The sequence below is a fragment of the Cynoglossus semilaevis genome, chromosome 5, assembly GCF_000523025.1.
Source record: "Cynoglossus semilaevis isolate Cse_v1.0 chromosome 5, Cse_v1.0, whole genome shotgun sequence".
Taxonomy (NCBI): Eukaryota; Metazoa; Chordata; class Actinopteri; order Pleuronectiformes; family Cynoglossidae; genus Cynoglossus; species Cynoglossus semilaevis.
In genome coordinates, this window is record NC_024311.1 from 4,387,771 (window position 1) to 4,400,441 (window position 12,671).

The following is a 12,671-nucleotide window of genomic DNA, read 5'->3' on the forward strand; positions in this document are numbered from 1 at the left end:
AGACAATACATACCGTTGCAGAAATGTGGCAAAGCTGCTTTATATGCATATGCTGGGCTACCCAGCACACTTTGGGCAGGTGAGTCTGTCTGTTGAGGACTGGAAATCTGGTAGATGGTGTGCAGGAAAATCTTTTTAATATTTTCATCAACAATAATAAAGATGGTAATGTTATAAATAATTTTCTTTACCAGTTGGAATGCCTGAAGCTCATAGCGTCCCAGAAATTCACTGACAAACGAATAGGTTATTTGGGAGCTATGCTGCTGTTGGATGAGAGGCAGGATGTTCACCTACTCATGACAAATTGCATTAAGAAGTAAGTAAACAACATATTTAATATTCAGCTTATCCGATCTCGCAGATCTGCAGTTTTTGCAGTTGATTTTCCTTTGAAAAATATACTTGATATGTCAGTTGTTGTACTGCAGAGGCACAACACAAAATGTTTACTAGCTGCTGCTGTTTTCTACAAAAGTCACCATAGTATTGTCTTTTATTATGGTACATTTTGGCACTAATTAAGCTCTTTCCTCTCAAACCAGTGACCTAAATCACAGCACACAATATGTACAGGGCTTGGCCTTGTGCACTTTGGGCTGCATGGGTTCTTCAGAAATGTGTCGTGACCTGGCAGGCGAGGTGGAGAAGCTTCTCAAAACATCTAACTCGTACCTAAGGAAAAAAGTAAGACTTACTATTGACCTGTTCATAGGCATAAGCAATGGCTCTTAGATGATGGGTTATTTGTATGACATTTGACTGTACACCGTAGTGAAATGCTGTGCGAGTCTCCCTTTTCTTCATAGCTTTTCCCTCTGTGTAAATATTTTACAGGCAGCGTTGTGTGCAGTTCATGTCATCAGAAAGGTTCCAGAACTCATGGAAATGTTCCTTCCAGCCACAAAAAACCTGCTGAGCGAGAAGAATCATGGTGAGTTTTAATCGGTTTGTCAAGAACCTTATGCTGCCTCCAAGTGCTAAACTAGTGCAAACTTTGACTTTTTCTCCCTGACACTCGCAGCACTTTGTTCACAATAGTTGGACAGCTTGTGTCCTTTTTGTAATGTCCTTTGCACAGAGCAGCAAAATTAATGAGTCTGTCATCAACTGTGTGGTTCTCACATCCCTATGTATAAATAGAAAACATTGTCCTGGGAATGAAATAAACAGCCATGCTGTGAAAATAAAATTCAAAGTCAATTTGCAACTCTGACTTTTAATATTTAAAAGAAGAAATCCGTAAAGGATATTTTTAATAGCTTTTTTTTTCACCTTTTCTTAGGTCATCAGTAGATGATCTGCCTGTATATTTTATGTTATCCGATAATTTAATAATGAACAAGATATAACTTGTATCTAAATTTTAGCCTCTGTCTTTTTGTCCTGGCTTTTGTGATTTGTCAGACTTTACATCTAACAAATTGGTAAACTCTGCTTGTCATCTCGCCCCATTTGTTTTGTTGTTTTTGAACCAAATTTGCAAAAGTTCAGTTGTCAGATTGTGAATTAAAAACCTACCATTACAAAAAATTGGCACAACCTTTTTTTTCATCATTTTGCTAAATTTCAGCAGAAATTTGTTCCAGCTGCTTTTGAAAATACGTTACATGAACAAATGGTTAAGAATAACAAATGCATACATTTTATACTTATTTCATTTATTGTGTATGTTCTCCCAGGTGTTCTCCATACATCAGTCGTCCTCCTCACTGAAATGTGTGAAAGAAGTCCTGACATGCTGGCTCATTTCAGAAAGGTGCAAACACGTTTTATTTTCTAAATAACCCTAAACAAAATTACTTATGCATTTCATGTCACATTTCATTCTCCTTTGCACACACACATTTCTTTTTTGTAACTGAACTAGCTAAACAAACTAAGCTTTTAAGCTTTGTATAGCGCTCAGGTTCCCTCTGCACTTTAATGTACAAATGTCTTATCTCCTACCACTGTCTTTTTCTCTTCTAATTCAACTGCTGCTGTACCTCTACTTCTCTAGGTGAAGCCAAAAAATATGGTGACAGAAGCACCAATTGTCATTCTCATTATCTGAACACAATTTTGAGCTCTCTGAAAGTGAATGATTTCCAGTTTCCCCTCCCTAACATCTACCTCATATTTTTTCTGTCATTTGTCTGTTACAATTCCTGCATTGTGTTAGAATGAGAAGGTAAGAGTACATTCTGATCTCATAGCTGGTGCATGCTATCACTCATCACAGTCACCCCAAATGTAACCAAGTTTGTGTTGAGTAATATCACCATGTGCTTATTTGTCATTTTGATTCCTTTAACACATTGATCTTTACTTTGTCAGTGTTTTTTTTTTAAAAAGTACAAATGACTTTGTGATTCATTACTCAAGTATGTTTTCACTTATTTTAATGGTCATCTCCCAAAATGTTACTCATGTGATCACTGTATTTTTAAAGCAGTTTGGTGGGTTTTTCCTCTATAAACACAGGTGATTTTTAACAAGAGCAGATACTTTTTTTAGTTGTTGATAATTTGTTGTCTTTAGACACTGGTTTGTGAAAGATCATAACTTAAAAAAAAAAACATTAATGTTTTATTTATTTTACAGAATGTCTAAATAGAGGTGTCCTACTGATTTGTTTATCCAACAATAGTAGTGTAGAAGACCTGCCCTGAAATTTACACAAAGTACAAATGTGTCTGACCTGTAATATATCGGGGTAAGAGTAAAACTTCCAGCTGGCCAAAGCAAGTATTTTACCAACTCCAGTCCTGTTTTATGTGCATTCTGTAATTGATTAGAAAAATTACGCACAACATTTTTTTATTATTTTTTTTCGACTTGAGCTCCTGTTTCTCTGCTGTCTTTTTTTTAAGCTGATTGTTTTTCTTCTAAAAGACAAATGTTCTAACCTAATATATAAGGTTTTTTTAGTAAATGTGATTTTTTTTATCACTGACTTTGAGGCATATAGCTGTAATATAATGATCAGAAATTTAATTTGTAACTTTAATTAAACATTTATTAACTTGATGAGCTGTAGAGTAACAATGTCGTTCAAGTAGAAACACTTGACCACTTCCACTCAAATATATTGACTTCTTTTTGTGTTCTGTTCATCTTTTTTAGCTGGTTCCACAGTTGGTGAGAATCCTGAAGAACCTAATCATGTCTGGGTACTCTCCTGAACATGATGTGTCAGGCATAAGTGACCCTTTCCTGCAGGTAACTCAAACTTTGTACACATTATATCTCTTTACTTTAAAGCCTCATTAATACTATTTCAATGGAAACAGAAAACAGTCAGACTTTAAAATAATTGAATATATAAGTGCATTTAAATACAAATGTTGCTTTTATATTGATAATTTATGTAGTTTGTTTGTGATCAGAACTATGTTCAGTTAGGTCTGTGATAGACGTAAACCAAAAGTTCACAATGTAAAATGCGATATGTTTTTATCTTTGCATAGGTGCGAATATTGAGACTACTGAGAATTTTAGGCAGAAGTGATGATGATTCCAGTGAAGCAATGAATGACATTCTTGCACAGGTTAGTCTTTACTTTCCTCCACGATCTTTCACCATTTTGGGTCAGAAACCCACTCTGTGCATCCTCGCACCTGCAGGTGGCCACAAACACAGAAACAAGTAAAAATGTAGGAAATGCAATCCTGTATGAGACAGTCCTTACAATTATGGACATCAAGTCAGAGAGTGGATTGAGGGTAAGTCCATCTACTCCACAGAATAAGGCACTGTGTGTAACGTGAACTTTTTAATACAAATACATTTTTTCTTTTGTTCTTTCAGGTTTTGGCCATTAACATTCTAGGTCGCTTCCTTCTTAACAATGACAAAAATATAAGGTATGGAGTTGAGCAACAGCACTTGACCTTGATGAGATGAATAAGATAGTGGGTTTTTTTTATTCCTATTGATTTATTGAAATAAACTCTACTCCAGATATGTGGCATTGACATCACTACTAAAGACAGTACAAACAGACCACAATGCAGTGCAGAGACATCGAAGCACTATTGTGGACTGTTTAAAAGACCTGGATGTGTCCATCAAAAGGTGAGTCACTGTTTTGAGTGTGAGAATACTTGAATCAGTCTTACAGTGTCATTCTGACCTTGATTACTTTTATTTTTTATTTATCTTTAATAAAGACGGGCAATGGAACTGAGCTTTGCGCTGGTGAATGGCAACAATGTTAGAGGGATGATGAAGGAACTGCTCTACTTCCTGGACTCCTGTGACCCAGAATTCAAAGCAGACTGTGCATCAGGAGTCTTTCTCTCTGCAGAAAAGTATGGCAATGAATTCATTACACATTATGTGTAGAAACTGTTGAGTGTCTTTATTGTAATTCAACAGATTCTGTGTAACCTTGTTCTGTGCAGAGTTTACAAGTTCACAGATTAACATTGACATTTAAATAAGCTCCGTATTTATGTGTATACAAGTTCTGAGTGTGTGTCTTTTTAAATGAAATGTTTAATGGCAGTGGAGGCCCTGTATACTAACATTTTTGGCAGTTTACCTTCACCAATTCCTTTACTTTTAAAGTGCAAAACCACTTTTCTGAACAACTGCCCACTGTCTGGTTTTAGTTTTGTCTTACTGAGGGGAAAGGTTTGGCCAAAAAAGTAAATAAAATGTACTCCATTTCTTTACTTAAAAGAATAACTCTAAAGAGTAAGAGAAAGTAGCCACAGGAAAAAAAACATGTTTCACCTGCATCCTGTCAGTCTGGGGCACAAGAGGAAAAGTTATTTACCTTTTGTTGTAGAATATAACAAAGCTGAACTTGCATCATTCTGAAATGAGATTTTTAAACAGCCGATGTTGAGAATGAAATGAGTAATCCTACTCTCCTAGACCCTGGTGATACCATTTGTATTCTGACAGCATTCACTTCCTGTCTCCTTGAGTTTGACATGTATTTCAGACACTACACCGATTTGCCTTGTACATTTGTTTCAATGCATGTGTCCTGTTATAGGTATGCCCCTTCAAAACGATGGCACATAGACACCATCATGAGAGTTCTGACAACAGTACGTCAATCCACTGATTCTTGTCTGTCAATATGGTTGCCTTGTTGCTAATTTACATAAGGATGTTAAAAACCTTTTTTTTTCCCTCTCTTTCTGATTATCACAGGCAGGAAGCTACGTGAGAGATGACTCTGTTCCTAACCTCATCCAGCTCATCACCAACAGTGTGGAAATGCATGCGTACACTGTGCAGAGACTATACAAAGCACTGCTTGATGACATCTCACAGGTTAGAGAATTTTTGATTTGACCAGTTTAACCTATTTTGTGGGTTAGTGCCATATCTGCAGTGTTTATATTTATACAAACAAATATAATACTTTTTTTAAATTGTTGCTTCTCCGTGTTCTGCAGCAACCTCTTGTGCAGGTGGCATCCTGGTGTATAGGAGAATATGGAGATCTGTTGGTTTCTGGTCAGTGTGAAGAAGAGGAACCAATCCAGGTATGTCTGGATTAAAATTCATTAATTTTTAAAAATGACCAACTCCACACCTAAAAGATTTGCATTATTTTACTTTTACTTCTTCATACTAAGGTGACTGAGGATGAAGTCCTGGATGTTTTGGAGGGACTTTTGGCATCTAATCTGTCCACACCTGTAACCCGGGGTTATTCTCTAACTGCTATTATGAAGCTGTCAACGCGCTTCAGTGGTGTAAAGTAAGTACTGGTACTGTTTTTTGTTTGTTTGTTTGGGTTTTTTTTTTGTTATTTAACAAAGCTTGGCGTGTTACCAAATGACAAATTGTTACATAACAATTATAACATCTGTCTTTTTGTCATCTGTCATATTTAGCCGAATTAAGAAGGTGGTTTCGATATATGGCAGTAGCATCGATGTCGAGCTTCAGCAAAGAGCTGTGGAATATAACGCTTTATTTAAGAAATATGACCACATGAGGTAAAACCACCTTATTTTAACAGCATCTTTTACTGTTCCATTTACATAACATGATTTAGCAGTTAGGGCTCTCCAAAAATCTTTGCATGGTGTAATTGTGTGTTCTTGCTCATCCCTGATCTGTTTATGAAACGTAGGCCAGCTCTCCTGGAGCGAATGCCTATAATGGAGAAAACTGCTACCAATGGTCCAACAGAGATTGTGCAAACGAATGGGGAGATGGAGCCCTCTGCTGTAGAAGCTAAACATCCACCACCTGTCAGCCAGCCAACCAGTCCGGTGAGAAAGGTGGACAGTAATATTAACAAGTCGAATAATAAGCAGAACACACTTTATAATGATTACCTATTACAAAATATTTGGTTATCTAATTTTCAGTTTTGATTTGACTCATAACTGCTGGTGCTTATCACATTTTGTCTTTGTCATTCAGGCTAACGATTTGTTAGACCTTCTGAGTGGTAATGATGTGGTTCCAGTAATCCAGACCACTTTGCCCAGCAAGCCTGCCTCAGCTGGAGGAGATCTGCTCGAGCTCCTTGGTGACATCTCACTAGGTGGTAGGTTGCTCTCTTTATAAAATGAGTCCTTATGTATTGTCAGCTCTTGCTTTAATATCATGAGAGAAGAATCCCCAAAATTAACTGTCTTTCTTTTCGAATCTCTGAATGTCACTTATTCACATACAGGAGGTCCAGCACCCACTCCTGCTCCTGCTCCGGCTCCTGCCGTATCTTCAACTCAACCAGCTTTCCTCCTTGATGGCCTCACCTCACAGCCTTTGTTTAATGATATTGCTCCTGCAGGTAAGAGTTGCTTGTCATCTGTTATGATACAGAGTTATAGAAAAAGCTTAATTGGTGGACTGCTGATACACTGTTACATATTCACTGTCTCTGCACTGTTGAACTTTAGCAGAGCTAAACAGTTCATAATAATCTTCCAATAAACACACAAGACTTGCTTTTCTTGGGTTTTGCAAAAGTTTTCCACATATTGTAACTACAAGATTACAGAAAATAAAATTTGCATTTAGTGTAGACATAAACTTCTGAACACACAAACTCGGTTAAACAATAAAGATGTAATTTACTTACACATGATTTTCCACCGCACTGTATTATTTAGTTTGTTAGTTACTGCAACATCCCAAACGAGTATGAATCAAAAGGATCAAGTAGGAATCATGTACCTCAATATGTTAACCCTCTTCTTCCCTTAAATCTCCTGAAAGGTATCCCTCCCATGACGGCATACAACAAAAACGGTCTTAAAATAGATTTCACGTTTGAGAGAGCCAACCCCAATCCAAACATTGCAGTCATCACCATCCATGCTTCCAACTCCACTGAGGCAGACATGACAGACTTTGTTTTTCAAGCTGCAGTACCAAAGGTAAGTACACCCATTGAGGAATAGCTGATATAGTTGATATAGTGTAATGTTTGACAATGTGGATGTGCTTTAATTTCTGTCTTTTACTTTAAACAGAACACATTGTTTGTTATTTATTGTTTTGCAAAAAATGACTACATTTTATTCTAAAGAATTGTTAAGGATTGACTAGGATTACATTTTTTACATTTTTGGAGGGGGCTGTTGGGGATTATGTTATTGTTGACCATTAGTCTAATGGCCTCTGATGAGGATAATTTACATACATACTGTAAGTCAAACAAGAGACTTTTCACCATTTTGTTATTGTGTGTCTAGACATAAAGTGATATAAGCAATAATATCGCTAAATGTTTTTCTTTTTTCTAAGTTATCTACTTTATGGTAACCATCTGTTCTATTGAATCATAAATTACATGTTTGTGGTAATATTGCTTAAGTTGTTTATTTATTTCTCTTTGTTTTCAGACATTCCAGCTGCAGCTCCTCTCCCCTAGCAGTAACATTGTCCCAGCACTCAACCAGGGATCTGTCACACAGGTCATCAGAGTCCTCAACCCACAGAAGGTGAGTTTATCCCACGAACATTATCTTACTTTAATCTATTTGGAAAATAGCAGACTTTGACAACAATTGATAGATTACTTTTTAATAACACGATCTAACCACCCCTACAAATTCACAGCAACAACTTAGGATGAGAATCAAGCTGACCTACACACTCAAAGGCTCACCTGTGCAAGACCTGGCTGAGGTTAACAATTTCCCTCCTCAGTCCTGGCAGTGATGAGCTGCTGCTCTTGCTCCTCGATGCCCCACCAAGGGAACTATGAAAACAATTTCTTTTCACCTCCCTTCTTTCTTCCAATGGATCCCCCTGTGACGTCACTGCAGACCGTTGACTTTGAGTTGCATGGGAAGCAGCATCCAACACAGGAGAAAATGCAGATGTTACGAATACACTGTTGACTTTTAACATCACAAGCATAATTGGGGAAAAAACATATCAATCAGTGAACTTTATCTTATATTCTTTGATGGTTTCCATGATCTTTTGATTCTGAGTATGTTCTTTCCCCATCCTCCATCCATCGCCATCAACCCCCCACGAAGCACATGCAGCACACTCATCAGTCACTGTGGTACAGCTTACCACACACCTCACATCACTGTAGAGAACAGTTGCCCTACCTGAGCGATGCAGTACTCGTAGTTCTATTTTTGATTTGTATTTAAATTGGAATTACAGGTTAAATGCTTTAATCTAGTAACATTCACGATTGGCTTTGACTTTTGGCTTCAGACATTTTAAATTAACCTCAATACCACTGATGGCAGCAGAATTATTTACTCTTTTCCCTTTTTGACCGTCCGTATCATTAGTGATATAACTTGTCAGAGTTGTTTATCTCTTTAAATTGCAATACTTGCTTAATCAATACATGCTTTAGACATGATTAAGAATTGTTTAGGATCACAAACACATTGATCTGACATCAGAGGAGGCTCGCGCAGTAAGCAGTTAATCCTATGGGTCCGTGGGAAGTAGTTGCAATACTAAAGCATGAACCGATCCAAGATGCCTGGTTAGATGACCTTTGACCTCTCAGACCTCCCCACCCAGCTCTTATCTGACCTTGTAGCTTTAGTTTAAGGTATTTATATTAAACTCACCAGTTGATTTCTGTGCACAGCCTAAAATTGATCTAAAAAACATGTTTAATTGCATTTATGTTGGGGGATAATTTTAAAAACTCTAAAACGAATCTCAACATCTCTGTCCTCAGAGTCTGGCTTGAAGTTAAGATACATTTCAGATTAATTTATCCTGGTTGAGCCATGCACATATATGTAAATGAAGCTCATTATGAATGTAGTTACATGCACTGAATGCTTTTTCTCTCTTTTTTCTCGTCTTTGTTTTACCCATGGCTGTCTTCTTGGACGAGGATATTTGTCTTCTTAGCACTATTTTTGTGAAATCAGTTTCTGCAGTAATTTGACTTAGTTATTTATGCCTGGTATCAAAGTGATGTGCCTTTCTGACTTGGCATGACAAAAGCTCCCCTGGCTGTGCAGTTCTGTATGAGCCCTGTAAGTTTGCCAGTGTGCTGATTGTGTTTGCAACCTGAGATAAATGTTCCTCTATATCACATAACTACAGCAAGTTCCTACTTTTTCCAAATCTTCTTTCCAATTAGTTAATCATGGTCGTCTTGCTTATCATTCTATTTTTTTTCTCTTGAAGAAAAAAAATCCCAATAATACAATTATGATTTTAACCATCCTCCCCATTATTGTGCTGTGTTGTAGACTCATTTAAAACACCTGTTTGTTGTTTATGACTCATTAAAAATGAAGCAAATTTTAAATACAGTGGCAGCTAATAGATGTAAACTTTTCATAAATTGACATGGAGGTTTTTAAAAAGTGTAAATGTTCCAATTTCCTCACCCAAGTCATCATGTCGTTTGAGGTACTGCAGTTGTTTTTTCTTTCTGTGTTGATTGATTAATTGCCTTTGGTTTGATTCATGGTTCCCCTTGGAGTACGCTTCTGATGTTGAAGTTGGGGATACAGTAACCCTTAAATCTTATCACTTTCAGTGACAGTAGATCAATAGCTTTGTTTAATCGTGAACTGCGATCAAGGGAAGCATCTGCATGAGAGGAACTGGGGATAGTTTGCACATCTCATTTCTTCACTAGCCTCACAGCTGTGTGTTGCTGTCAGGAGATCTCTTCTGGTTCATTCAGGCTGTATACATCTTTTCTCTTCTGCTTTGCTATCTTCTAACTTCTGTGACCAAATCAGAGAGATTATTAGCTTTGAAAATATATTTGAGTTAGGGAATGTGTATATGAAGAATAATTATTTCACTTTTTTCAGTTTTTTTCTGTACATATTGAGGGCTTTTACTATTTTGTCTCTTGTACTATCTTTCATTCTTTTTTAGATACCATTTTCTAAAATTTCAAATATTCACACTGTATATTGTCTACATAGATGGAGTCATCATCAGTTAATTAAGACCTCCCTGTATCATCAATAACAGGTTGTAAAAGATATATGATCCGCTGCCTGTACATTGTATATAGTTGTAAAACAGACCAGAGTTGCTCAGATAAAATAAAACCCCAAATAAGAATTAAAAGATTAGCTAGGGATTATACTTGTATGCATATTATGTACAAAACAGAATCTTAAAAATGATGCAATTGATCTGCACTTCATCTGATTCACTGTTCCTCATACTTCATCTATTACTTGTCACATTTGCTTAATTTACATTAGTGAGAGTTTAGTTTTGGTTTCCCTGATTGACGACGTAAAGGTTGAGTCTATCTTAGCAGTTGCTCTGTACTACTGAGAATTCTAAGCACAGTTCTGCATAGCAGCAGGAGTGGCACCTTACTTCCACTGTCTCAACACCTGCCAAGTTGCCTCCCTTCCTTTTGGCCTTGTATGTGATTCCTTGTTATTTCTTTGACAACTCTTTTAGCCAACAGTTGATTTGTAGGAACTCCCTTTTGGTTTTTGGCATTGCTATTTTCCTTTGTTGCCCATTATTTCTTTGTCTTGCATGTAGCACCTTCCCAAGAGCTCTATGTCTTCACCTGACAAAGCCACTACTCATGCTACACAATGCGTTTTCTGTCCTCACTGTGGCTCACTACCCCATGTCTAGTATGTATAAAATGGAGCACACCTTTATAAGGTCACTGATATGTAAAATGGAGCCGCAGCGTCCTGAGCAGAACAGTGCATTTTTTCTGCATTTTCTTTGTTTCCATCCTGTTTCCAATGTATTTGGACATCATGACACATGCACTTGTTCTGATGCTACAGTCTGAAAAATGGGGTCTTGACCAGCTCTATGCCGTCAGGATGTGGCTTGTGCTACAACATTATAACCACAAGAGGGAGATGTCCTAAAACAAGGTTTATTGGGTGTGTAGGGAACGTTTCCTGCATTTTATTCAGCATAGTTTTCTTAGTGGTTTGCATTGTCACATCCATCAGGTACCCTAGTTTATCAGAAGCGCTGAATTTATTCACAGATGAACAATAATTCTTGCAGTTTTAAATCTACAACGAAAACTAACCCAACATAAGTGCTTTGGACATTTAAAATGAAGAAGTACGTACCAATTTAAAGATCTATTACTGTGTGTGAGTTGAGTGTAAACATATTTTTGAGATCATGTGTGAAATGTCTTAACTTAATAGGACATCGTTGGCTGCAACTTCAACTTCAGCTGCTGAGCTGCATGTGAAAACCAGTGTAAATAATGCCATTTCTACTCTTGATCTGAGATTCTTTTTGAAATGCAAGAAATTCATTTAATAAAATTGGTCGCACCACTTTCATTAGTCAGGAATAACCTGTTCAATGGACAGGTGTTCAGATAGTGCTCAAAATACTGTTATTGTTTTTACAAGGGTGTTGAAAGTGCATATTCATCATTTGGATTATTCAGATTACTGATTTTCTTTAGAATTTGTTTGGTTGAATTCAGTGTGTTAAGGGCTTGAAAGGGGATCAAAATTAGGACAATGTTGAGTTTCCCTGTGTAATCAAGCAACCATTTTGAAAACAAGATGTTTGTAACCCCCGCAGGCTCTTCCTGACTGTAAACTGTATCTTGTCTGATTTGTTGGGAAAGAGGATGGAAGCATAAGGTACACTTTTCCCCCCAGTCAGGTTTGACATGTTAAACTGGAATCGTCCAGTTTATTGACTTAAAGATAGGTGTGAATGTCAGACTGAAAGTGTGAAAAAAATGATGGAAGATGAAAAGTTGTAAACTATTAAATGGGATATTTTCAATTTATGCTGTGTATTGTTGTCTTTGGGTTGGAGAAAATGATCAAGCAAATAAAGAAAACTCCAATAAAATATTGGACCTATTGTAGTTTTTGTCTTGGGGCTGTGTTTAGATGAATGAAAAGGATCCATGATGCTTCTGCAACATTGTTTAATTATAGGATCAACGTTATGTACTGTATATACTTCATCCATAGAGAGGACCGATGCCTGGGAACGATTGATTGTAAGTAGATTTCCTGAAAACACTAACATTTCCTATTTACTCGATCAAGAAAAATACAGTATGAAAGTTGTAATATTGAAAGTAAAGTTGTGTGTAATGGCCATTAAATGTGATCTTGTGTAAGCATAACAGGATTTAAGACCCAGTAACATCCAACTAGAATGTTCTAAACATGATGTACGTGTCTTGATAACTTCTTGTCGCTGAAACATTTCATGATACATTTGCTTTTATGTGGTAGAACGTAGTACGCGAGCAGAAACTTGAGCTTTT

General features: G+C 36.8%; 1 protein-coding gene across 1 annotated transcript in view; it reads left to right on the forward strand.

Annotated features, from left to right (window-relative positions):
- ap1g1 (adaptor related protein complex 1 subunit gamma 1) overlaps positions 1–12,244 on the forward strand; it is an 18,049-nt gene extending 5,805 nt beyond the window's left edge. The window contains exons 3-25 of the mRNA XM_025055429.1: positions 1–79; positions 195–319; positions 546–687; positions 838–934; positions 1,683–1,759; positions 2,165–2,173; positions 3,109–3,204; positions 3,453–3,533; positions 3,610–3,708; positions 3,794–3,849; positions 3,947–4,060; positions 4,156–4,296; positions 4,992–5,046; positions 5,153–5,275; positions 5,401–5,490; positions 5,584–5,708; positions 5,845–5,949; positions 6,087–6,237; positions 6,383–6,509; positions 6,639–6,755; positions 7,184–7,344; positions 7,813–7,911; positions 8,030–12,244. Of these exons, the coding sequence (XP_024911197.1) occupies positions 44–79; positions 195–319; positions 546–687; positions 838–934; positions 1,683–1,759; positions 2,165–2,173; positions 3,109–3,204; positions 3,453–3,533; positions 3,610–3,708; positions 3,794–3,849; positions 3,947–4,060; positions 4,156–4,296; positions 4,992–5,046; positions 5,153–5,275; positions 5,401–5,490; positions 5,584–5,708; positions 5,845–5,949; positions 6,087–6,237; positions 6,383–6,509; positions 6,639–6,755; positions 7,184–7,344; positions 7,813–7,911; positions 8,030–8,131 (2,328 nt within the window). The 5' untranslated portion in view covers positions 1–43 and the 3' untranslated portion in view covers positions 8,132–12,244. The remainder of the gene's footprint in view (positions 80–194; positions 320–545; positions 688–837; positions 935–1,682; positions 1,760–2,164; positions 2,174–3,108; positions 3,205–3,452; positions 3,534–3,609; positions 3,709–3,793; positions 3,850–3,946; positions 4,061–4,155; positions 4,297–4,991; positions 5,047–5,152; positions 5,276–5,400; positions 5,491–5,583; positions 5,709–5,844; positions 5,950–6,086; positions 6,238–6,382; positions 6,510–6,638; positions 6,756–7,183; positions 7,345–7,812; positions 7,912–8,029) is intronic.
- Positions 12,245–12,671: the final 427 nt, after the last annotated feature.